The 25352-nt window shown below is 35.6% G+C and overlaps 5 protein-coding genes across 6 annotated transcripts; 2 read left to right on the top strand and 3 right to left on the bottom strand.

Moving 5' to 3' along the window:
• Positions 1-826: 826 nt before the first annotated feature.
• Positions 827-9171, bottom strand: LOC140978461 (CMP-sialic acid transporter 3). 2 transcript variants are annotated; one of them, XM_073443533.1, is made up of 17 exons: positions 8971-9166; positions 8749-8884; positions 8156-8364; positions 7820-7936; positions 6894-6950; positions 5871-5948; positions 4978-5022; positions 4292-4351; positions 3975-4097; positions 3749-3826; positions 3165-3234; positions 2868-2975; positions 2594-2727; positions 2435-2514; positions 1859-1907; positions 1713-1773; positions 827-1182 (listed from the first exon to the last, which is right to left on the bottom strand). In XM_073443533.1, the coding sequence occupies exons 3-16, from the start codon at positions 8321-8323 to the stop codon at positions 1726-1728; spliced, it is 1215 nt and encodes a 404-aa protein (XP_073299634.1). In that variant the 5' UTR covers positions 8324-8364; positions 8749-8884; positions 8971-9166; the 3' UTR covers positions 827-1182; positions 1713-1725. The 2 variants fall into 2 exon arrangements, with proteins under 2 accessions (XP_073299634.1, XP_073299635.1); XM_073443534.1 differs by lacking the exon at positions 8749-8884 and having other exon boundaries at positions 8971-9171.
• A 2442-nt stretch (positions 9172-11613) lies between these two features.
• LOC140978457 (chitinase-like protein 1) lies at positions 11614-15171 on the top strand. Its single transcript, XM_073443529.1, has 3 exons — positions 11614-12087; positions 13530-13689; positions 14561-15171. The coding sequence occupies exons 1-3, from the start codon at positions 11709-11711 to the stop codon at positions 14967-14969; spliced, it is 948 nt and encodes a 315-aa protein (XP_073299630.1). The 5' UTR covers positions 11614-11708; the 3' UTR covers positions 14970-15171.
• A 643-nt stretch (positions 15172-15814) lies between these two features.
• On the top strand, positions 15815-18415 carry LOC140978456 (chitinase-like protein 1). Its single transcript, XM_073443528.1, has 3 exons — positions 15815-16375; positions 17249-17408; positions 17803-18415. The coding sequence occupies exons 1-3, from the start codon at positions 15988-15990 to the stop codon at positions 18209-18211; spliced, it is 957 nt and encodes a 318-aa protein (XP_073299629.1). The 5' UTR covers positions 15815-15987; the 3' UTR covers positions 18212-18415.
• A 411-nt stretch (positions 18416-18826) lies between these two features.
• On the bottom strand, positions 18827-22666 carry LOC140978455 (uncharacterized). Its single transcript, XM_073443527.1, has 4 exons — positions 21951-22666; positions 21233-21473; positions 20489-20666; positions 18827-19639 (listed from the first exon to the last, which is right to left on the bottom strand). Exons 1-4 carry the CDS (start codon positions 22417-22419, stop codon positions 19175-19177), a joined length of 1353 nt encoding a protein of 450 aa, XP_073299628.1. The 5' UTR covers positions 22420-22666; the 3' UTR covers positions 18827-19174.
• Positions 22667-23690: 1024 nt separating this feature from the next.
• On the bottom strand, positions 23691-25346 carry LOC140978458 (PTI1-like tyrosine-protein kinase 1). Its single transcript, XM_073443531.1, has 4 exons — positions 25113-25346; positions 24361-24493; positions 24186-24272; positions 23691-24086 (listed from the first exon to the last, which is right to left on the bottom strand). Exons 1-4 carry the CDS (start codon positions 25337-25339, stop codon positions 23967-23969), a joined length of 567 nt encoding a protein of 188 aa, XP_073299632.1. The 5' UTR covers positions 25340-25346; the 3' UTR covers positions 23691-23966.
• Between the last annotated feature and the right edge of the window lie 6 nt (positions 25347-25352).

Here is a 25352-nt window from a genome sequence, read left to right as displayed (position 1 = left end):
GCTCTTGAAACCAACGGTTCTCAAAATGGAAATGAGTTCGAAAATAATGACTTTCGGTAACCTGAGTTTCAAGCACCAAAGGAGAGTGATCTGATATCGGGGCCGTCACATTTGATACACGAGCATTTGGAAAAATCATGAGTTGGAGAATTGGGGTAAGAACATATCATGCAAATCACACTCCTGAACCACCTCTCTGAAACCCCGAATACACCAGCTAGGATGTTCGTTACGCCCCTTCTTCTCATCCTGATTGATTTTAAAAATCGTTAAAATCACCAATGAAACACCACGACATGGAATACTTCACATGAGACCTAACTAGCTCACGTATCACCAGAACTGCCTGAGGATGGCCGAACCCTCGACAGTTCCAACTGAGGACGATCATGGTTCCCAGAGAACATGCTGTTAAAAAAGATTTGTTTGAGGATTTTACAACCAGTCTCAATTATGAATTTAAGATAATTCTTATTCCTGTTAGGTCCATAACACCCAGGTATCCAAATGGATGGATGGAAATGGTACTCGAAAAATAGTATAAACAACCTAAGGATTGTACGTTAAATGCCCATTTCCAAGAAATTGGAGTATATCCATGGAGACAAAGTTATCTCGGACACAGCACACAATAAATACCTATTTACACTCGCCAAAAACCTCTCCACGTGTTACTGTCATCTTGGTTGGCTTCGCATATACGTTGCGGAATTCTTGCAGGAACATTGTACATTTACAAGAAATAAGGGGGATTAATTTGTGAGATATTAACCAATTGTTATGAGGTCGCGATCTTCTTGTTTTCTGCAGAAGAAAATCATGCACGTAAAGTAAACTCATTGCATTACAGAAAGGGGAATCCCTACATCAGAGTTATAGGTAAGAATGACAATCCATAAGAGTAAAAACAGAATGGCCCGAAATTGAAATAATCTCCATTCAGAAAATATATTCAAAAATATTTCAAAACCGAATGAACCCACTACGACCCCTCCTAAATTTGTCACATATACATTATATAATGTAAGTCCGTATTACCCCACGGCATGACACCCAAAAAAATCGTATTTGCAGTCAGAAAACTGCCACTGTATTAGTAGCATTTGCATTTTATTGTTGCCACTAGTTGATACTCGGCATTATCTTCTGTTGTATACCGTCATGTAATCTGTTCAAAACCACCTGCAATAAATTCAATATCAAGTGTTTTATTTACTGATACAAGTCTTTGCCCAATCAATATCAACTGCCAAATGTTCAATATAGAATAGCACAATCGATTTGAGGCCATCTCAATTATCTCATGGCAACGTGTGCGTGAAAATATATTCTTGCACCATTGTCAGCTGGCTTGAGTTTTGGCGATTTCTCAAGCACAATTACTGGTGGATTCTTAATATTGTATTTTTGCAACAGTGAAACAAATCCCTGCTCCGAAGTGAAATGGCCATCTCACTCAGATCAATCGTGTCCAACTATAAAATGTCACGGGATTTTTTATCTGTAAGGTTGAGCAGCTTTATAAAATTTGTAAGAGTTGCAAACTTATTCATATTGAGTTAAGCTTCACAAGGCAAAACAGTAGTTAAGATAGCTACAAATCCATGCATATCAAGTTAATGGTAGAAAAAGTATAAGCATCACAAATATAGATATAAAAACATCGCATTTCATCTTCAAAACAAAAAAAACATCGCATTTCAGAAGCATACCATCAAATTAACTTTAGGTAGGAAGCAGTGGTTGTCTTTCATCGGGTACACGGTGGCTAGCCTGAATAAATCAAAACGAAAATGATGAATTGTGCAGTTAAAAAAGCATACACAAATGCATATTTAAGAGTGATGACAAACCGTACCTCCTCATTTGCACCGGCAGCCATATTTATAAAGGATGACTCCCTTGACCTGACAGGAACCAGAGAAATAAAGATCCGTTACAATAGTATGTCGATGATGCAAAAAAATAGTTACAGGAAAAACAGTAAGAATTTAAGAGCTATTATATCATGAAATTCTGTAAATTCAAAATCACAACTCAAAATAATGAGAAGTGACAAAAGCACGATTCCATTAATCAAGTCGCTGGATCAAACCAGCCTTGAATCAAAATCCAGATTTTTGCTTCAGGGAATTGACAACAGCATATCAAATTAGCGCAGATGTAATGACATCCATACAATCAATAGGAAACCAAGCTTAATCAAAAGTTAATTAATTCATTAAATTTGGAACTAGAGAGACGCTGTAAAGTTATTTATAATTCGGAGAAACTATGAAATAGTGTGCATCTATTGTCGTAAATTATGACACTTGAAATCAGATGATCATTGAATCCTGTTGGAAGTGTTCTCACTTCTAAATTAATAAGGAAAAAGTAATGAAGAATAAATAGCATTTTATGCGTGCAGTAATGTCATAAAAGACACAATTACCTATGGTTATCCTGAATGTCCAATTTTTCGTGCATCCCATTTTGTTGGTCCTCCTTGGCCTTTGAGAGAGGCGAAAAGAACTGACAAACATAAGAAACCACAAGGTAAGCACCAACATACTTTTACATAATAAACAGATGCTTCTCTGAGTGATAATACCTGGTGCATTGAGATGAAAACCACCGAAATACCCAACATAAAGTTTATTGTTAAAGTATGGCCAAACATAACAGCAGATGCTATGCCGGTAAATATTGTAGCTACGGTTGACGAATACTTCTTCAAAATTGTATCTGTTAACATTTTGCAACAGGAATTCACTTATCATATGAGACTCTGACAACAGGAAGCGGAATGGGAAAATCGTACATAGTACAAATCCACGATAAAGAAACTAAATCGCCAATTCTCATAATTAAATTCTTATTCTCACCAGCATATTTGAAGAAAAATGAGGATAAAATTCCTTGTGCGGCATTGTTACATATTAAAAGCATGGTAGCTTTTGAATGTCCCTCAAGTATATCTAAGCTGTTGGGACCTGAAATATGAAAATATTTATCAAGAAAACTCTGTTATCACCTTAATTCAAGTGGCAAGCACAATGCGAACAATTTATATGCCATGTAAGCTTGTGCTTATGCCATAATATGACAACAAAACTCAGAATTTGATAAATGATTGAAAAGAAAAGGCAAAAATGAAAAAAGTAGAATTTTGCACCTAGTACCTTTAAAAATTGCAGATCCAAGAATAGCAAGGAAGTTGAATATAGCTCCATACCCATACAAAAACAAATTCTACAAACCAAATAAATCATAAGCACTGACAAAAATAACTCAGTAAATGTCTTTACGACCAATATAAATAAAAAATCCTCAACCAGGAGATGTAAGAGGCTAATTAATTAGTCAACTTTTCCAAGTACCATACGAAAAATAGCAAAAATTAGTTACATTCAACTACATCATCCAAACAAAATAACAAGCAAAACAAATTTCTTCCAATTTACAGACATTGTCAAAAAGTGCAGAATCATTTTTAACAATTTACTATTGTGCATCGATGGCTGCATTGGGCATGACACAGCAAGTAGCTATTGGGAAAGAGGCAACCAATGAGTCACTTCGAAGAACAAAACTCTGCTCACACTTTGAGCGCCCAAAGTAAAAAAGAAAGGAAAGTGGATGGAGGGTGGTGGCCAACACGTGCATAAAAAGGGGAAAGAGAGGGAGCATATGAAAAATAGAATCATAAACAGCAAGTTTAAGTGATATAACACAAAAGCTTGCCAAATTGGTGCAGTCAAATCACCTGAAGATAAATACTGGTATCATATTGGCTTTTCAAGGCATATTCATTGAACACTGAGGCCATGGAAGGAACTGTCACCTGCAAACTTGCAATATTCAGCTTCTATTGTAGAAAACTAATCTATTGATAGCCCAAAGGAATAAACATTCAAAGACAATTAAACTGCACGGATACATATCTAGCATTTCATAAATGCAATCATAAGTAGACACCATAAATCACTTACAAAAATCAGAGTATATACATATGCAACAGTTGTAACTGGAACACCCAAGGCAGCAGCTCCCTCAGGTGAGGTTCGAAGTTGATTTATGGTGATTCCAATAAGCAACAAAGCAAGAGCCTCCCACTGTTATATAACAATATATTAGTACCGAGAAATTCACATGTAATTATACAAATCCACAAAATGACAAAAGAAATAAAACTTATCATGCGGTGGTCGACGAATACAAACAGGCACGCAGAGACAAAAAATAGGTTTCACGTATCCACGTAATATGATCAAATTCACTCTGTTATATCAATATAAATGGAACTAACCTGAATAACTGAAAATCGACGTTTCATTACAATCTTCAGAAGAACAGCAATTACCAAAACCTATGAAACAACAATAAAAATGTTATTAAACACTAATAACAAACATGAGATATGAAAACAAATTAACAGCACCAACAGCTTCCTGCTGTGGCACCATCCCCCTATACACGAGAGAGAAACAAAATTTGAGTACCTGTCCTCCCAATGTATCAACAAAGACAAAATAACATGAACAGTAAAAATTATATATCAAAATGAAGATAAAAATATGCACTGGTTTGTAGTGTCAGTAAGAACAATTGCTATGCTAGTTATCTGATCGGCAAAGAAGAGGGGAAAGGCCACGAAACAAAAATTCCAGCAGCCTACTGACAGTAATTAAGACAACAAAGCTTTGGAAAAAGAGCCAAGTTGTAATTTTTTAAAGAGGCTGAGATCAAACATGAGATGATAAATGATCGGTAACATCTTCTCCTGAATCCTGATATGATATTTTCCCCCATGAACTGTGGTAATAGCTAAAAAAAGATCGTAATGAATTTCCTGCCAACAATGACTAAGTAAGTATTCAAGAGGACAAATTCACACACGTGATCTTCCGATGCATAGAATGCAAAAAAGATGAAGGATTTCACATACGATAAGAAACAAGATATAAATATGCATATAAGCTGGAATAGTAATACCTTTAGATTGCTCAGCATTTTTACAGTTGCAGGGTTGAAATATAACTGGGAAAACCAAACAAAAATCATCAGTTTCACAAGATTAGAATCGTTAGGAAGCAACAGGAACTCGATGTCTAATAACACCAACAAAATTATGTCAGAACTCAGAAGGAGAGGTTAAACTCAGGGAAGCTCTTAAACTGTCAGTGATTGGTCATGCTTATCAGATATCAATTTAGAAAAATATAGCCCGGTCGCTATATGATTGCATGAACGAAAGGTTACTTTCAAGTGTGATTTCATCCTGAAGGTCTCGAAATGTATAGTTCCTCGTTAAATTTTGCATCCATGGACTTTGATTTATTGCCGATCACTAGCTGTACTCTACCTTAATGTCCAAATTATTTAATTGTAACAAGGTTGAGTGCACATATCTTTCCCTCGAGATAGTAAATTGAAAGCAGAAGTATACAAATCAATAGACTTGGAGGAAGTGACCTTAGAATGGACCTGTTTTATAATGTTAAGATGAAAGAAAGGCACTTACACAGAATGGAAATATATACATTTGAAGGCCTAGTTATGTATATGTATTTGAAAATATAATGATTCTATTCAGAAGGAAATCCTATACTAGGTTACTAGTCAGATGCATCCACTAGCTGACAAACCTTGTCAACGTGACAAAAACTCCACAAAACCCTCGGGAAGTCCCTTCAGATCTAAACTCATAGTCCCAAATAAATCTTCATTATAGGTACAGATATCACTTTTACCAGCCTAAAATCTAAATAGAGTAAGTCATGTGTCAACACCGTTATTATATTTCAAAGCTCTCCATTTTGTTGGTATTCAATAATTTAAGCAGCTAGCCTAATAAGTTAAAGAAAAATTAAATATACAAATCATACCTGCATAATGAACTTCAGATAGTTATTTATAGCATAAAGAAGAGCTGGAACTGCAAGAAGCACATTGCTGCGAGCAGCCTGCAGAAAATGATAAAAATTATTCCACCAACAAGAGGAAGAATTATGATAGAAGTAAATCCCTTACCCACTGGTACTACATTATCCTCCATTCAAATACGGAACATATATAATTATCGGACAACATTCAAACCAATTCCTTAAAACGATTAAGTTCCAAATGCAGGACCAAAATGGAAACATTTTCCATGATTGACACAGTATTACCTCATGGATGTTTCTAATTAAGCACGCCTACACAACTAACCTCTGAAACAAACACAAACAGAACTTTGACAGACAGAATCGCTATACAGGATTCAGACGAATGCATTCAAATACTGCAGCTCAAACAGCAGGACTAAAAGGGGGAGACAATTTCTATAATAGACACAAAATTACTGCATGAACGCTGATACTTATGCAATCTATTACCGAATTTAAGAAAACAAACATGAGTAGATAAATGATGCCTGGAACTTTTTTCAATGGGATAACCAAATGTAGGGTAAAACAATAGCTTTTATCATCCAAAACAGAAGGATGAAGTCAGAACAATTCTTCTGATGACTAGGAAATAATTGATCCATTTTCAGAGGTCACATATGTGATACTGTTGTTGATGGAGCAACTATGAATGCTTTAATCAAGTAGTGAGGAGATTGATATATTGGGCACCAAGTCTCGTTTTGCAAGCCCGTGAATAGGACCATTTTGCTTCAAATATTTAGTTACGCAGATTTACCATTACCCAGAGAGGAACAGCTTAAAAGTCATGGACATTAGCAACTGAACCCAAGACAATAGCAATGGTAAAATTGAAGATCAGGGATTAGATGAACTTTGAAGAAAAGTGAACATTGAAAATTTACCAAAACTTAACTAAGACATCACTCTTTTCTGATAAAATAAAAGTGGATGCCATTATTAGTCAGAAGAAAATGCCATATTGGCATATAAAGGCACCTGAATAAACGTGGAAATTGAAAGAAGTGGTTTCTCACCAACCTTCTGCCGCCTAGCCTGCAGGAAAAAATTCAAAAGTATTCCTTTTAAATGTAATTTTTGCTTCTCAAAAAACATTAAATCATCCCTTTACACACTACTGGCCCCAATCTACCTCTAATTCTGCTGAATATCGTTTGAAGATATAATAACTAAGCAAAAAAAAAAATTTGCCATCCTAAAATGGGAATGAGAACTGAAAAGAGTCACTCAAAGAAATTTATCCAATAGCATTTGGCAATGAAAAAAACCATTAATTTTCTCTATGAATTAATTGAGATATGTTAAAAGAAAAAGATCCACGCTAAAAAATTCAATATGTTTTTTCAAACTTAAAACCTCTTGCCTTTCTACTGTGATCTTAATTGCAAAACAACAGAGCTTTAGTTTATCAACCCCAATAGTCAACTGTAGTCGTATTTTTCAGAAATTTCAAGCACCATGACTTATCAGCTTAAGGGTTTCAGTGTTCATCGTCTGGAAGAGGATGAGAAGCGGTGGTAGATATATCTGGAAAAGAAACATTTTTTTCTTTCCCATTTAAGTGAGTATTGTTGAATGTACAATATCAGTGTAAACAAGTGAATGTAACAAAACCGCACCAAATATAGGTAGCAATCAAGTTGGGCACATAGGATTGTGAGAGACCCCAATTCATGATTGATGCAATTTTTCTCATCTCTAAACATTCCAACCAATTTGATGCCCCAACTTGGGTCTACTCAGCTCATAATCTCATTCATGCAATTGCAATACAACATTGAATTCTTCTCACTTTTTTACTAAGCACATTTATAAATGTTCCACTTGCACGAGTCATTGATGTGGGAGGACATATGAAAGGGGATTCAAAATTTCATCAGCAGAAAATGAAGGAAAGAAAGTACCTGTAATACAAGCATTAGAATTGCAAAGATAACTTTTGCAATCTCCGTCAAAAAATTGACACTAATAGGGCTAAACAAGAACTTTCCATCCACCTTTGACGTATAAACCAAAATGGGCTGGAAGAAATGAAGACCGATCAGAATAAAAACAATAAGAACATGGTATGTTTCTTCATAGTAATATTAGTAAAGGAAAGCTTACAAAATTTTCTATAGACTAATAAATTATTAGAACCAAATCAACTATGTCTGCTAAATGCATGACTTATTTAGACTCTCCGTTAGAAATTTTTGCACAATAAGCCGAACAAATAGAGAAACTCCATAAGCCCATACCTGGAAACCAACGAGAACACAATCCCCACCAACCAATAGGATATTAAGGGCCCGTTGCTTTGACGAAACCTTGATCCTGTGTTTATCATAGGCTCGTGAAACAGACTTGGTAGACGGAGAGACCAGCTTGGAATGACAGACACTGCACTCTATCATCCCGTTTTTCATCAGCCAAAACCCCCAGCAGTATCAGGGTGTGAAAAATTTATCTATAAAACAAAAAACAAAAGAACACATCAAAATCTTATTCTCTTCATGCACATTTTTGCTTAGTATAATCTAACAGACCAGAAGAGCACAAACTTGATTGGTATGGGTAAAATTCAATTTTTACCCCCGAAAAGGTAAGGTGGCGAGCATCTGTATAACAATATAAGCAAGCACTGTACAAAACCTGTGGGGGTTCAAACCACGACTCAAAGGTACGCAAATATAGGCAGACAGTAAGTATCCGATTTTGCAATCAAACTCCTGAATCATTAGTCATCATGACAAAGCATTCCGATGTACATAAAGAAATAAAAGAACTAACATTGGCTACATCAGACAGGTGGCAATACGTTACACGGCATTGAAACAAAACCAGATCTTACCAGGAAATTCAAAGTTGCAGTTTTTCTAGCTTGAAGCAATAGTTGAACGTTAAGTGAAATAAATTTTGACAGGAGAACAATAGAAATCACCAAAGCAGAAGCAAAAGTGTGATAGTCGTAACTGATACCAATCGATCTGTCAACAATTGGGGGGTCGGTCATTGAAAATCGTGATATTAGTCAAACACATACACCACATAACCTAGTAGGCAGCAACAATACCTCCGACACGAAAATTGAATCGTCGGGATGAGCAGTGATTTCCAACGTGGCGGCTGCCGTAATGACAACCAGATCCGGCGGAGGAGATCTCAGAGGTCCAAATGCAGAGAATTCAGGAGGCGATGGAACACGTTTTGGTATTTTAAGAGGATCAACCACTACTAATGGAACGGGCTGGATCTTAGATTTACAACATGATTTTTAATTTTTTATATTCATTAGTTACTTGATTTCTTAATAAGATAATAGTAATTATTATTAATTAATATTTTATATTCATTAGTTACTTGATTTCCTAAAAATATATTAATTATCTAAATTCAAGTTATGTTTGCAGCATACTATTTAAAAATTAATTGTCTGATAAACAATTTATGTAATTATATATTGCAATTTAATAGTTACTTCATCAAATGAAGTTTGGAAAAAGATACTTGTCTTTAAATTAATAATGTCTTTGTTTGAAAAAACTTCTGACGTTGTTTTCGTCATTTAATAAGATTTTTTTTCAAGTAATTATGAGTTATTATTAATCCATAAATATCAGAAAGTTAAAATCTTATAAAAATTAATGCTTGAAATACTTCTTAACGATGTTTCATTGGTAATATATTAATCGTATATCAAATAGTCAATATCTTGAGAGTGAATAGTTTTTAATATCGGTAGTATTGTTGTCTCGTCAAAACATGGATTATTTGATCAAATTTTATGATAGCAACTTTACGAACTCAAGTGTTTCCGAATTTCGTTTTTCATCTTTTCATTTCATTTACATACAGTAATAAATTATAGATATACACATTTATAGATACACATATATACTATAGATGGCGGATTTAGTGTAGGGCGAATGGGGGAAGATGTTTTATTTTTTAAAATATATATTAATTAATGAGATATTTAATATATAATTAAATGATCCCTCCAAATGATTGAAAATTGTGTGTATCTCGATGACAGATAAACTTTATACATGTATAACACCCAGTTTTAATATCTTTTATAACACCCCAAAAGTTTTGAGGTATTTATTCAAAATTTAATTAATGAATTTAAATAAATAAAATATAAACAATATATATATATATATATGTATAATAATACGAATAATGAAAAAATATTAAATATAAATAAAATAATAATAATAAGTACACTAAAATTCATGAAATATCACAATAATTGGTTATTTTTTGGACGATGTTTTCTCTCTTCTAGTATATTTAAAACTACAAAAAATCAATTCAAAATATATTAAAAAGTCGTGAAATGTTATTATAATTGTGTACCCTATTAATTTTTGGACAATATTTTTATTTTTCCATATATCAGAAAATACATTGAAATACACTAAAAGACTCAATATTAGTGTTTGACTTGTTATAACTATAAATAAATCCATTGTATTCTTTCACCATGTAATCAAAGACTTAACTCTCTATTTTCTTATGATTTATTGTAATTTTCAGATACATTATTTCAGGACTCCAAATAAAAGAAAAATTTAGAAAATGAAAATATTGGCGTAGCAAAATCGTAAAATTTCTATTGAATTAGTATTTTGTTGTCTTTTGAAAGTCAAGAATTGTATAGTACTCTTCTGCTATTGTAAATATAAAATGATAACGATGATATTAATATCATCCCACATCTCCTATCCTAATTTGTTTCCCCTTTATTTCCCAGAGCCTACTTTATTTTCTATTAAATTGTAATGCTCTAAATATCTAAATTATTTATTTATTAAAAATCTTTAACTTATTTTTTTCTTTTCTCTTTTAATCTTTTGTACCTATGATATTATACATAGGTATTTATAAATATCATATTGCCAAACATACTCACTTATTCGATAATTATATCTACACTTACTGTTTAGAGCTTATCGTGACTTTGATTGGTGTTAAAAGAAAACATGAATCGATAACACTTTCTTGTTTTTCTACAAATATTAAAATTGTAAATCATTAAATTATTTATATATACAAATTTATGATACATATATTATACAATGTTATCACCTCATCATATATTCAATGAAGAAAACATTTTTTCCCTAAGAAATAAATAAGTAAAATAAATTTATTTTGTTTAAGGTATTTCATGTTGTTTTAACATAAACTAAACTATTATTTTGTTTGTGATTTTCATATCTGTTTCAATGCAATTCACATGTTGAAATAAAATACATGCATATTCGAAAAATATTAGTGAAAATAGAGACCATGTGAATTTAATCAAAACAAAATATGACTAGTTATGATATTCGACATACAATTCGATTATATTATATGATACTAACACATTGTATATTTGTTCCGTGCTTGTATAATTTTTGAAATTATTTTAATCATTTTTTTTAAATTATTTTGATTTATATATATATAAGAATAATCAAAATTGTAAAATAGAAAACAATCATTAATATATAAATATAATTTATTTGTTTATATGTTTTTTTTTAATAAAAATGTCCATTATTTGGCGTAAGGTGGGTGTCGGTGAACTTGACCTGCACCTAAGTCATAGGCTTGCTTGATTCCAAATCCAGCTAGCAGCTCAACATCCTGACCATCCATTTAAACGCATATCTACCGTCCATTGCAACATTTTCATTATTATACTTCTATTTTCAAGAAAGCGACACCTCTCCAAACTCTACCTGCCTTCAAAAACCACTTCAAGCTTCATCTCCTCCATCGGGGAGAAGAATTCGATTGTTTTTCGCTGCATTGAGGATGGGTAACAGAGGGTTTGCAGCGATCTTGGTTGCGTTGATGGTGGTTCATTGTGCTTGCATGGTGACTGCGGAAGACGAGATTATAGTGAAGAAGATCGGCGGGAAGAGAGTGTGCCGCCAGGGATGGGAATGTGAGGGGTTCTCGGAGCACTGTTGCAATGAAACCATTTCCAAGTTCTTTCAGACCTACCAGTTCGAGAATCTCTTCTCCAAGAGGAATTCTCCCGTCGCTCACGCAGTTGGGTTCTGGGACTACAGATCTTTCATCCTGGCTTCCTCCGTTTATCAGCCGTTAGGGTTTGGCACCACTGGTGGGAAGCTTATGCAAATGAAGGAAGTCGCTGCTTTTCTTGGCCACGTCGGCGCTAAGACTTCCTGTGAGCTTTCGCTATTCTCTCATTTATTTTTACTATGCCGATTAGTTTCTTCGGCTGGATCGGTTTAGTTTCTCCCTATATTTAGTTTTTCCATCTGGCATTTTACTCAATTTTTCATATGTTGCCGTACTCGCTGTTGATTGGGGTGACTTAAAAATCTTTTTTTCCCTTGCTTTTTGTGTGTGTGTTGAGTGAAAATTTCACGTTGGTTCTGGTGTGCTTTTCAAAAGAAACAGTATTCCAGATCTTGCCTAGGAAACTGATCTGGAACTTACTGAAAGCTTAATTTTCGTCATAAAAATCAAGTCAAGTTATCGAATTCTTTTGAGTAAGATGGGTAAAACTAAAATTGAAGTAATGTTTCCTCTAATGCAACCCGGATCTAAATATTCTCGAAGCTTTTTATTGTCCCAACAATTAGTGGTAACGCAATGTCCAAAATAAAGAATGATACTTTGAGCAGCGGACTGATGGGATGGATCAGGAGCAGTGAGTTTTGATATGTTATTTTTTTATAACCAAGTGAGTTTCTCCCCCAAAATACATTTATTTACCCTGCCTTCCATCAGCTGTCTACTAATTCCTGTTTTTCAGTCCATTCAGATTCAATTTATTTCTCGAGCGAACGAATCGAGCTTTTCTCTTTTATAGTTCTAAAGTTTTGTTAAACATTTTATGTGGTGCTAGATCTTCTTTATTATTAATAATAGTTTTCTAATAACAATGATGCAAAAATGTTTGATCAGATTCTTTGTTTCAGTTTGTGTTTGAGTCCAAAACTTCTTTGGAGAAAAAGCCTAGGAAAATTGTAGTAAGAGAAGGATACGTGAAGGAAGTTTTGTGCCGTTACATGTTAACAAAATGTTCATGAAATTTTGTTAACATGTAACGGCACATGTTTTTATATATTATCCAAGGACTCAAGGCTGATTTTGCTTGAAATGATTTTTTCTTTTTCAATTTTCCCATTTGCCAGAAAAATCTCAATTCCAAACATCGTAGTGTATTGAATCCTTTTCACTTTAGTTTTAGACTCTAATACCATTCTTTAATAGTTGGTTTAGTTTTTGTTTGCGTTAAGAATAATTTTTAGAATTTGTTGACACATATATGCGTAACATAAAATAAAAAGCTTCCTCTATGTAGTGGCCATACTTACTCATGGCTAAGCGGATTAAGTAACTGAACCTGAAAACTGATAACACAACGGATATGCATCTCAGGACGTTCGAGTTCACTGGAAAGGATAATGGACGAATACGACTATGGATGTCTGAATTGATGGCTGTCCTAATTTCTTGTATTTCAGTGAAAAATATAAAAAATAAGCACATTGGATGCAACTCATATTGTATAAAAGGATATACTCTTGTTTACTCAATGTAAATATCTTTTTGATGCATTGCCTTTGTATGGTAATAGTCATGAAAAGTATGATGCAGGTGGTTATGGAGTGGCCACGGGTGGACCACTGGCCTGGGGCCTATGCTACAATAAGGAAATGAGTCCTAGTCAAGATTACTGTGACGAGTTCTTTAAATATGAGTATCCGTGTGCTCCTGGAGCACAATACCATGGTCGTGGTGCTATTCCAGTCTACTGGTATGGATCTTTTCATTTTCTCCATTCGTTCTATAGTTCTTGAAGCTGACAACCGGCTTAATGGCTTTGTTTTTTACGTGGCTGTTGGATTTTGTCACACCTAAATGATGACAGTATTGTTGCTACAACGGTGAGGGGTGCCATGCTAAACTTATTCTGAACAATCATGTTTTGGAAGCTTATTTAAACATGAGCTTTAGAATTTTGGTTGGAAAAGACATAAATATATGAACAAACACGATCGCTTATTTAACGGAAAACACAAACATTTTAAAGCTGATCAAAATTATCAAACACTTTATATATTTTACAACCTCATTTTTTTATCGTCGTTCGAAATGTTTAAAGGGATTATGAACTTTACCTGACAATTAGGAGTTGAATCTATGAGCATTTTCTATTATCTCCGAATTCCTCTCCGTTGAGCCAATGAACACGGGAGATTAACTCTTCGAGTCATCGATTCTCTTTCTTAGCCTGTGACCAATATTAACACGAATAGTCATGGTTGTCAGGTCCTGGGCCCACATGCATGCCTGAGCCTGCACAATGGGCTCTATTAGCAACGGTTGCAGATGCATCTTTCCTTTGCAAATGATTGATTCAAAATAAGAAAGAGTATGTTACGTGGTTTAAGTCGTTTGTGTATCTTTCACAATCAGAAGGGGCGGTTATTGCAGTAGCTCCCATCCATACCTCATTTGGAATGGAATACATAATTTGCAGTTGCCCTTTTGATCCTTGTTTTTATTTTTGTATCTAATGCGGGTTTCAGAACTCTCTCCAGCATGAATTTAAATATATTTTAAATTCTGTTTAAAAGATCATGTAAATGATAGTTAATAAGAAGTGCATCTTTTCTTGTTTTCAGGAACTATAATTATGGAAAGCTAGGTAAGGATATCAAGGTAGATTTGTTGAACCATCCTGAATACCTCGAACAAAATGCTACAACAGCCTTCATGGCTGCGATGTCGATGTGGATGACCTCGAAGAAAAAGGGACAACCTTCAGCACACGATGTGTTTGTCGGAAACTGGAAACCAACCAAAAATGACACAATGGAGAAACGAGTTCCTGGGTTTGGTGCAACGATGAATATTTTGTACGGTGATCTTGTCTGTGGGCAAGGTGAGATTGATCCGATGAATGTTTGCATATCTCACTACCAATATTACCTCGACTTGATGGGAGTTGGACGAGAGGAGGCAGGCCCTCACGAAGTACTTTCTTGTGGCGAGCAGATCGCCTTTAACCCAACCTATAAGTCATCTTCTTGAATGAAATGTTTATATTGTTCGTCTGTAAGTAAGTTGAGCAACATGTTCCTATAAGTTGCTGTTTGGTTTTTTACAGGTATTGAAAATGCAAGTCTGTTCTTTGTTGAATGTGTTTTTGAGTTAAAGATTTGTTTATTGAAATGTATCTTTTGATATGTATACCTTCCAGACATTGGCCAATAATCAATTTATATTTGTTTTACGTCTGCTATATTCCTGGCATTTCAAAAAATCATCCCACGACACTTCAATCAAATTTGTTGAAGATTTGCAAAAAAATTATTCAGGTTATAACATAGCCCGAATAAAGTTGTATTGATTAACAACCATAAGGAATTGTTGCTCAAGAGTCCGAATTTGGAATCAAGATAACCCCACCAATACAGCAATGTAATATATCTACGGTATATGTTGGCCACGTTAATAGTAGAAATTCTCTTACCAATCCTTTTTTCGGATAAACTTGTAGGTTTGTCGGTGCTATTTAACTGACTTTGATGATTGGTTTGAAGGTTATATTATTAGTCCTAGAACTTACCTGCGATTTTCCACATAAGAATATATAGCTACCATCGGAGAGTTTTATCGTCGTTAAAAAAACAATATTTATTAAATATAAATGTATGCCGACATTTGAATTATACCAAATACTGTAAAATACACGTATTAATGCAATCGAATATGAATATTAATGAATTTGGATTTTACTAGTGAACATTTGCATGGGTAGTTCAGGCGTCGGTGGAGTTGTTTCCATGGTTGCTTCATTCCAAATCAAACGGCCTACCCACCATCTTCTTCATTTACCAGAGCTCATCTCCACCGTTCAATCACAATGTCTCAATTTCATGACAGCAATATCACATCTAACGCCACGCCTAAAGATACTTCGTGCATTTTATAATAATTAATCATCGGTTGTGCCTTCTTTTTCCGTTTCTTACTTCCAAAAAAAATCCTCGATAAAATACATATATACCAAGAATATTGTTGGTTTATTTCACTTTTTTGAGCAGCAATGATGATGGGTAACAGGAGAATTATGGTGGCATTGTTGATTCCGGCAATGGTGGTTTATTGTGCTTGCATGGTGAGTGGGGACGATGAGATCAAGGAGAAGAAAGTTGGTGGGAAGAGGATGTGTGATCAGGGATGGGAATGCAAGGGATTCTCAGCATACTGTTGCAATCAAACCATTTCCAAATTCTTTCAGACTTACCAGTTTGAGAATATCTTCTCCAAGAGGAATTCTCCCGTTGCTCACGCGGTTGGCTTTTGGGACTATAGATCTTTCATCTTGTCTGCCGCCGTTTATCAGCCGTTGGGCTTTGGAACCACTGGTGGCAAGCTCATGCAGATGAAGGAACTTGCCGCTTTTCTTGGCCATGTCGGCGCTAAAACTTCATGTTAGTCTTTTTTTGGTGAATCCAATTAGCAATTTAACATTTTCATGCTGGAGGTAGACTCATAAACTTATGATTACATGGTTAGAAAAAGGAAATTTCATATTTAGAAAAAAAAAATATTTTTTTTATATGAGCTCACCTTCTGTTCTTGGCTCGATCTTGATTATTGAACTACAAGTGAATTGTCGTTGGAGTTACTTGGGAACAGAGTGATTCCAGGGTTTGCCGTCCTGGCCGCTTCGCACGGGAACGGCCACTGCCGCGTCAAAGTTCCGGGCAAAAACGTTAGTTGTAGGTTATATGCTACATCCGTTGATTACGTAGCCCTTGGCTACTATATCTTTCCTGTTGCCTGTAGGCCAATCGACTGAAATATCAGTCTTGGCTACTTTACTGTTCGAAAAACCATGAATAGCATCTTTACTGCGAAATATATATTTTTTTTAGTTGCCTCAAACTATGAATTTTGGTACGAAAGGAGACAATCAATCAAAATCAACATTCTCCCGAGATTGTATTGATGGTTTATATAAAAAATTTTGTCTAGTATCTATCCATAAGGTCAATGTAAAAACAATTCTTGCTATGTAGTAGCAAAATTCAGTCATAACTAGGCAGATGAAGTGACAACATCCTTTGAACTATACCCGGGATCAACTCCCTGCAAATGCATGTGTACAACTTTTAAATGGTATAGACTGGATAGATTTGAAAAAAAAGTATATAGCAAAGCCGACACGTAATCATATCGTAGAGAGGATACAACTTTTCTTTCTCCTGCACTTCAAATTTATTTTGGACGAATGGCCTTTTGATTGCATTTTGCTTGTCCGTGAGTTGTGTATAGTAATTGGTGTAAACACCGTGATGCAGGTGGTTATGGAGTGGCCACGGGTGGACCGTTATCATGGGGGCTATGCTACAACAAGGAAATGAGTCCTAGTCAAGATTATTGTGACGACTTCTTCAAATATGAGTATCCGTGTTCTCCTGGAGCACAATACTATGGTCGGGGTGCTATTCCAGTCTACTGGTATTGGATATTTTCATTTTCTTGATTTTTCTCGTTCTCGTTGAAAGTTCCATATTAGGATACTTAGTTTCATCACCTGCAATTGGACTTTAAATTATTCCAAGATTATCTGATTTTTTGGTTTCTAGTTGCTATGACCATGAGGACTTCTGGATGAGCTCATTTTCTACTTATATTTATTTAAATAAGCTTTCAATGTGTTTAAGAAATATATCTATGCTGAATGTTTAACGGAAATCTTGTAGTTGATACATAAAATGCGAGATGCTGATGGTTTACTCCTTATTTAGCTAAAACCATCTCCTCCAAGTGTTATTTACATAATACACAAGGATCGTGTAAATGATAGTTGAGCTGAGTACATCATTGAAAACTGCATCTTTTCTTGTTTCAGGAACCATAACTATGGCAAAATAGGTAACGATATCAAGATAGATTTGTTGAATCATCCTGAGTACCTCGAACAAAATGCCACAATAGCCTTCATGTCTGCAATGTCGATGTGGATGACCCCGAAGAAAAAAGGGCAACCTTCAGCCCACGACGCTTTTGTAGGAAACTGGAAACCCACAAAAAATGACACCATGGAGAAACGAGTTCCAGGGTTTGGCACAACAATGAATATTTTGTATGGTGATCTTATTTGTGGGCAAGGTGAGATTGATCCAATGAATGTATTGATATCTCATTACCTATATTACCTCGACTTGATGGGAGTTGGGCGTGAGGAGGCAGGACCCCATGAAGTGCTTTCTTGTGGCGAGCAGATTGCTTTCAACCCATCCTATAAGTCGTCCTCTTGAATGGGTCTCCGTAATTCTGCTATGTATGTTGTAAGATGGGGAGCACCATCTGATTCAATTGTGTGGTTATCGTCTAGAGACGAGTATTTATGTTGCTCTGATTGTCTGTTTTACCTCTTATGAAAATACAAGTTTGGTCTTCGATGGATGTGTATTCGAATGGTAATATTTGTTTATTGGAATCTGTCATGACTCATGTAATCAGTCTTTTTGAGTTAGTTCTTTTGGAACTAAATGGAATTATTGGCGTTGTATGCTTCTTATAATAACTGTCAATAAAGAGCTAGGTGTGTTGTTGGTATGAAGGATGAATATAGTCAGTGTTCGTATTGTGTCCACATTTTACGATTTACGGTGCCATTTTCCAATCATAAAACTGGATCGTTTCATAAGAATTCGAAACCCAAAATAGTTTCCAACAAATTTAAGGTGCCATTCAGACGCATGAATGAGGAAAAACAGCATTATTATTCTAGGTTAATCTTATAGAGTTGATTCTAAAACATTTAGCTAGGATTTTACGCAGCCAGTGAATCATATAATTTTTGAGTAAGAGATTTACATCGAGACTTCAGTTGTTGAGCCAAAAAGTTCAGTCGGGAGACACATCTCAAGTGTGGAAGCCGGGGAAGAAATTATCACCAAAGTACAATTTTTCAAAATATTCTTGGGAACTATAAAATATTTCCTCCCAATAATTAAATGTAAATTACAAAATTCAAAGGCATTGTCCTTCTCCTTCAGCAGAAGCACAATTGATCACCTAAAAAACATGGGAAAAGGGAATGAAAATGTCTGTATCCCATCCACAAGCCGATCACCTCTGTCTGCTCAATAATCAAAGGCAAAATACTTTAAAAAACAGAGGGATGAAGCTTCAGCCAAAAAGACTAGACGAGTCTTTCTTGCGGGTATATCATAGAGAATCCTGGGAAACTAATTAAAAGTCAGCCCATTATACCTTCACTTCTCTGACTGTCCAAAGTACCTGCCGGAAATTGTTGCAAGAATATTTAGCATGACAACTTCATCATCAGCGTTTGCTTTCACAGCTCGTAAACTCGCACATTTTCTGAGTAAAGACCGAAGAGATGCGCTTGTGTCAGCATCAAGAGGACTATCAACAGCGACACAAAGAGCAAAGAGCCATAAACAATCTTCGCGAGATAATGTGCTTATGTTCTCGATTAAACTTATATGTTTTTTTAACTTTGATGTTCGAGCTGCTGAGTCCATTTCTAAAATTGAAGATAAGGCAAGACTGTCACTTGTTGTACTGGGTTCTTCCAGTGTATGTGGGGAGGAAGAAGCTTCAGATGGGCAGGAATCATATCCAGATAAGAAACTGTTGAAATATTCAAATATAACCGACTGAAATTCAATAGAATTTTCTGCATTAGATCCCTGAAGGTCGAGCTGTGAAAAACCCTGCAGGAAGGGAATAAACTGATTCAGGTCAATGACATATACGAGTTTCACAGAAAGCTTGGTGTGGAAGACAGCTCAATATTTCGGTGAGGGTTTTTTCTGTTTTGTTTCAGGAGCTGAAGTATGGCTCCAGTACTAGAACACTGAACAAAACAATCGGAGATGGCATTGCAGAAATTTCTGCATACGTATATAAATTTTTGGGAGGTCAAAAGAGAGAAGTATGAGCTAACTCTGAGCTAACTTCTTTACGAGCCAAATGCTATGCCTGATTCTACAAAATTGCAGTTGGCTGTCACAGTTGCCAACTTGGCACTGAAACTATGATGTAAGTCATGTGTATTCGGTTTAACTAGTTCAAGTGGAACAACAAATCAGTTTTATTAAGTTCTCTGTTTATCTTTCATATTTATCTGTAAATGTGAAACTTCTACTGTCCTTTTCCCAAAATAAGTAGCCTAAAGAAATTATCAAGAGAAATTATTGTGCAATAATGAAAAAAGTAAACGAATACTAAATATATTACTTTTAATAATTTTAATAATCATACAAGCGCTCTTGCAGATTTCTAACTGATTACTGCAGGTCTGTAAGACTTACAACTTCAAATTCAAATTTCAGTCGTTCAAGTATTGTCTCTTTCAATTTGCCAAGACACTCCAACGGAGGTGCAAACTTAAAAGTGAAATGCTATTTCAAGTTTGAGCAGTACTATAAGTAATATCTTGCATGAGTTCAAGAGATGAAGAAACCAATGCACAGGAGTCATTCACATCTGATTCTCATAGAACAAATGTAAAAATGTACAAACCTAGGCGGAGACAAGATAAAGGGACAAATGAAATATACCAGTCTAAGTTCGGAAAAATAAGCAAGGAAGCAGTCTTCCCACTGTTTGAGTGGCAAGAAATTCTCTGGACAATCTATAATTTCAGGAATTTGCGGAATATATATAGTCTGTTCTTTTCCAAGTTCACTTTTTTCAATCTTGGCAATCGCCACGTCCGGAATTTGCGAAGCTTCCCACCTAAATGAAAAGGCACCTCATGAGTTTGATCCCAGAACTTTGATGCTTCACTGGCATTTGTCAGTTCATTAAATGGGTCAAGTCTTTTTTTTGGATATAATCAATAATTATTTATGCAATTAAGAACCATTTTCAAGTCTTTTGTGTTCCCAGGTAATGTTAGGCTAGCTAGGTCTAAGTAAGAGTAACCTACATTTCCGATAGTAGTCTAATTTGGGTAAATTAATGGTATGGTCCTTGCACTGTGGGGTTTTCATCACTTTATTTCCTATATTACTCATTGATTCACTTGGGTTTTAGTTCAATACAAATTTTGCCAATGACAAAATTTTTCTCCATCTCCGACCAAAATTTGCTTGATAAATCATGTGGCATGCATGTTACCTTTGGCAACATTTTCACGAACAAGAAATGTACAAATCATCATAGAGAGGGTTATGTCAGAAAAGACATATATGCACCCCTACGACAAGACCACTCCAAGCAACTATGACCTTCCATAGCAGACACCTAAAATCCCTCAAAATATAAGATCAAATAAAAATTATAAGAGTTAAAAATCACACCTTACACGCCTAAGGTATTCCAGTCCATCTTGTGGAGGGCCAGAATCAAAATCAGGTTCTCCCGTTACCAAAAAGGCAGGCTTCTGAATGCTACTGTAATCTTCATCACTAGTATAATCAGGGCTGTACTCTTCTTCTGCACCTGAGCAGCTTATTTCATCATTGACAGGGGGACGGTATGTAGGGTTTAAAAGATCAAAACGTTCACTGCTATTTTCTGGAGGATGGCAGCAGTTTTCACCTGAAACAAATAAAGATTTCAAGAAACTTCATCGAATTTTCACGACGTTAAGAAGAAATGAAGAAAGATTGATCATTTTAAAATAACAGTAATCTTCCACGGTGTTCATTGTCACCACCAAACGCCAATTCATTAATGCAACAACTAATCAGCACTCAAACCAATCCTGTGTACCGTCACTTATTTTGTTCAGTTCCACAATTGAAGTCATCAAGGACCTCTTGAGTTACGAAATACTTTCAAGGAAGTCAAACTGAATATACTGTAACTAAGGAATGTTCAATTAACAACTCGTCAAAAGTCCAATCCAACTACGCCCCCAAAATTAATTTTTTATGCACAACACAAGAAAAAAACTCCAACTTCGCCCCCAAAATTAATAAGAACGACCGCGTAGCCTCTTCTCCCTTCCCCATTCAACTACCCATGCAAGCAATAGAAGCCACAACAAGCTCACTTGAGCGTAGAGCAGCATACCCATAGACGCAGGGGGAGTAGGAGCCATTTGGAACTGTGGCCGAGGATCGAAATCAAAGTAAATGGCAGGCTCGAGATTGTTATCAGAATTAACCAGATCATCGTACTCCAGAGCCACCGATGGACAGAGCCCACAATAAACCTCAAGCCACTTCTTCTTTTGGCCGTGCAAATCCTCAAACCTCAGTGCTTCCATCTCCATCCTGGAATAGACAAGTCCCTTCTTCTCTTTCTTTTCAAAGGTCATAATACCGTTAATTGTGTCCTTGTTCTTCCTATGCTTCGCTCGTGGCTTCTTCCCCCTTTTCTTCTCTGTTTCCAGGATATTCTCCTCTGTATCATCGTCACCGAATTTACCACTTATAATAAGGGGAGGAGGTCCAATCAACCCAGCATCTTCTTCAATCGGTTCTTGAATTTCTGAAACACCAATCTCAGACACGGTATTCAGCTTGCTTACTTCTGCCATCAGCGTCAGAGAAGAGACAGCCTAATTTAATTTGGTGTTACAGAAAATCTCCTCTATTCGACAGGCAGGCTGGCAGGCTGGCAGGCAGGCATTCACCACGGAAACTGTACGAGAGTTCGGTAGGTTTTTTTAGTAAATCCAGTCAATCCGATATCCAAACATCTTAATTCCAATTCTAGCCTTTACCTTAGCCCAAAAAAAAAAAACTCAACGTCGACGTTTCGTTTCACAAGTACGGAAACATCAGAAACCGGAATAGTCACTGATCAACAGGAGTGGGGGCTGGGACGTAAATGAACCAAATTGTTTGCAAGTTATACGGAGTTCGATTCGATAAAAAGCTCGTTTGAGTTTTTTTGTTGATCATATCAAATCTATTTCAAGCTCAATTTCGAGCTCGAAAAATTAATCAAAACAAGCTCAAACTTAAGGATATTCGGCTCATAAGCTTAAAAACATGTTCGATAATAGGCTCGCAAGCTCGAGCTCGCTTTTTTGGGTGGTTTGTAAGCTCGAGCTCAACTCGTTTAGGTGACTCGTCAGCTCAAACTTGGCTCATTTGTTGAGTTGACAAATAAAAATATTAGTATTAATGTCAATGGAAGGAATTGAAGTATTAAAGGAGTGAAATTATTGCAATGTTATTTATATGATGATATCGGTGTATGACGAATATTTGTTATTTGGATACTAGATATATTATTTTGGGATGCTCAATAATATAATGAGTTTATGTTTTTTTTAGTTGTTATTTTTGTCGTTTTGGTTATTTATGAATGAATTTATATGAGGATCCCGACTCATCGAGGAGAACAACCGATAGAGCTAGGTCATCTTATGTATGATTTAAAATTATCATAGATATATTTAATTTTTAACAAGCTCGAGCCTGATAATAAGAGCTCGAGCCTCAAACAATCTTAAACGAACTAAGTTCAAGCCTGATAAAGTTTAGTTTAGTTTGGATCTTTTATATCTCTAAGTAGGAGGTTAAAGTTTAGAATATCTGCCCCAACTTTTCAGGGAGCCGATGCAGTTTTTTTGGGAGCTGCTGCTGTTTCGTTCGGTAGATTAGCAGACGAGGGAAGATAAATTAGGGTGGTAATTTTTTTAATATATTTGAAGGGTACTTTAGTCCAAAAATAAATTCTTAATTTACAAAAATCATATAAAACATAATATCAATTTATAATCATACATTACATTTCTAGACCATAATTTGCGGTCACACCAAATGGAATCATTCAGAGAGGAAAAAGAATTCAATAGGCAAATAATAATAAATACAGTGTGTCAGTATTTAAAATCTGAAAGCAAAAGCAGAATCTTTAGTCTCGGGAGAACATCCAATTCCACATTCCGTCGAGGATATATAAGACATCACGGCCATAATGCAATACCGGCAGACCACAGCACTAAACAAACCCAACCAAATCACTTAATGTGTCAAATCCAGGCAAATAACGAACTCATAATTTTCAAGAACTTTCATACCAACAGCTCTGTGCAAAATTCACAATAATTCAAACACAACAAAAGCAGCACTACTAAATCTCCGGAGCAGGGGCAGGCGACTTCAACATTGGCTGCATAGCCTTCACAACAATGCTCATATTTGGTCGAAACTCAGCTTCATACTGCACACATAATGCTGCCACAGCGGCAAGCTGGATGGCCAAAAAAAATCATGATACTTTAATTTCTGCATTTCTTTTTTTATTTGTTTAACTGACAAAACATACAAGAAGGGAGGGGGGAGGGGGCACCTTAGCAACTCCTTTTGGAGGATATTCGCCCTTGAGTTTTGGATCAACACATTGTTTCACTTTGTCTTCGCTCAATCTTGGAGTGGCCTAAAAGTAAAAGAAAATACATTTTAAAAGTGTACAATTACATCAGAAACTTGGGACGGGGAGAACAGAATAAGGTTAGAGGAATCACCCAAGTAACAAGACTCTGCTGTCCACGAGGCATCGTGTGGTCAACCGGCTTCCTTCCAGTCAGAAGCTCTAGCAGAACAACACCAAAACTATATACGTCGCTCTTTTGAGTCAACTGCCCTGTCATTGCATATCTTCAAAAGGTTCAAGAAAAAACCATTAAATTATATTCCCTCAAATGAACTAATATCCTCGGTGATCTATGAGATGAAGAGGTTGATTGATTCAAGTGGATTGAAGTCTTCAAAAACAGAACCGGAATTGTTCAGGAGTTTTTACAAGAAAAGCAACAAGTTCTTAGTTCTTACACATCACCATCAATTTTAGCCTCTATATGAACATAACTAGAATATTTCAGTTGACAGCTTAGCATGCATCGTTACACCTGGTGCTTCTGATACCATCAACTATAAGCAGCTGGTACTAGTTTTTTTAAGATACAGCTGTTGTGCATTAGGCCTCAAGAGCTTACAAATCAAACAAATGTCCATTGCTAGAACAATTGTTCGGATTAGTTTGAAAATGACAACGAGCAAAGGGCATCACATAAAATAACGAGGACATTGTCAATAGAGTGATAGACCAAATGAAGCCAACTGTCCAATTGAAGTTTTTCTAGTGCAACCACATAGAATCGATAGTTTAAGCATGACGGTCCATCAGTATCATTGGATTTCAAGACATGTATGTTAGTTAATACGTGCCTACATGCAAGAATCACCAAATGATAGAAAATGAGTGAGGAAAGATTACTCTGGTGCATGGTAGCCAAAGGTTCCAAGAACTCTAGTAGAATGAAGGCGAGCAGCCATGTCAGGAGCCTGATTTGAAAGGTTAAAATCTGCAATCTTGGCTTTGTAGTCTTCGAACAGAAGCACATTGCTGGATCTGATATCTCTATGAATTATTGAAGGATGTGCTTTCTCATGCAAATATGCCAGTCCCCTTGCAGCATCAACAGCAATTCTTACTCGTTGCATCCAGTCAAGTACA

Source organism: Primulina huaijiensis, chromosome 6 (genome assembly GCF_012295235.1).
Source record: "Primulina huaijiensis isolate GDHJ02 chromosome 6, ASM1229523v2, whole genome shotgun sequence".
Classification (NCBI taxonomy): domain Eukaryota; kingdom Viridiplantae; phylum Streptophyta; class Magnoliopsida; order Lamiales; family Gesneriaceae; genus Primulina; species Primulina huaijiensis.
The sequence above is the reverse complement of the archived record's forward strand: the minus strand, read 5'-3'. Positions and strand labels throughout refer to the sequence as shown.

What these genes read in the sequence shown, in the direction of transcription:
- LOC140978461 (XM_073443534.1), bottom strand. Translation starts at nt 8,323, where the DNA reads ATGAAAAACGGGATGATAGAGTGCAGTGTCTGTCATTCCAAGCTGGTC. An exon ending in GTGTTCTCGTTGGTTTCCAG is followed by an intron (nt 7,937 to 8,155) that starts GTATGGGCTTAT and finishes CATTTCTTCCAG; the next exon opens with CCCATTTTGGTTTATACGTC. An exon ending in CAATTTCCACGTTTATTCAG is followed by an intron (nt 5,949 to 6,893) that starts GTGCCTTTATAT and finishes CATTTTCTGCAG; the next exon opens with GCTGCTCGCAGCAATGTGCT.
- LOC140978457 (XM_073443529.1), top strand. Translation starts at nt 11,709, where the DNA reads ATGGGTAACAGAGGGTTTGCAGCGATCTTGGTTGCGTTGATGGTGGTT. An exon ending in CGTCGGCGCTAAGACTTCCT is followed by an intron (nt 12,088 to 13,529) that starts GTGAGCTTTCGC and finishes AGTATGATGCAG; the next exon opens with GTGGTTATGGAGTGGCCACG. An exon ending in GGTGCTATTCCAGTCTACTG is followed by an intron (nt 13,690 to 14,560) that starts GTATGGATCTTT and finishes TCTTGTTTTCAG; the next exon opens with GAACTATAATTATGGAAAGC.
- LOC140978456 (XM_073443528.1), top strand. Translation starts at nt 15,988, where the DNA reads ATGATGATGGGTAACAGGAGAATTATGGTGGCATTGTTGATTCCGGCA. An exon ending in TGTCGGCGCTAAAACTTCAT is followed by an intron (nt 16,376 to 17,248) that starts GTTAGTCTTTTT and finishes ACCGTGATGCAG; the next exon opens with GTGGTTATGGAGTGGCCACG. An exon ending in GGTGCTATTCCAGTCTACTG is followed by an intron (nt 17,409 to 17,802) that starts GTATTGGATATT and finishes TTCTTGTTTCAG; the next exon opens with GAACCATAACTATGGCAAAA.
- LOC140978455 (XM_073443527.1), bottom strand. Translation starts at nt 22,419, where the DNA reads ATGGCAGAAGTAAGCAAGCTGAATACCGTGTCTGAGATTGGTGTTTCA. An exon ending in TACTCCCCCTGCGTCTATGG is followed by an intron (nt 21,474 to 21,950) that starts GTATGCTGCTCT and finishes TATTTGTTTCAG; the next exon opens with GTGAAAACTGCTGCCATCCT. An exon ending in GAATACCTTAGGCGTGTAAG is followed by an intron (nt 20,667 to 21,232) that starts GTGTGATTTTTA and finishes CTTTTCATTTAG; the next exon opens with GTGGGAAGCTTCGCAAATTC.
- LOC140978458 (XM_073443531.1), bottom strand. Translation starts at nt 25,339, where the DNA reads ATGCAACGAGTAAGAATTGCTGTTGATGCTGCAAGGGGACTGGCATAT. An exon ending in AGCAGAGTCTTGTTACTTGG is followed by an intron (nt 24,273 to 24,360) that starts GTGATTCCTCTA and finishes TTTTACTTTTAG; the next exon opens with GCCACTCCAAGATTGAGCGA. An exon ending in CTCCAAAAGGAGTTGCTAAG is followed by an intron (nt 24,087 to 24,185) that starts GTGCCCCCTCCC and finishes TTGGCCATCCAG; the next exon opens with CTTGCCGCTGTGGCAGCATT.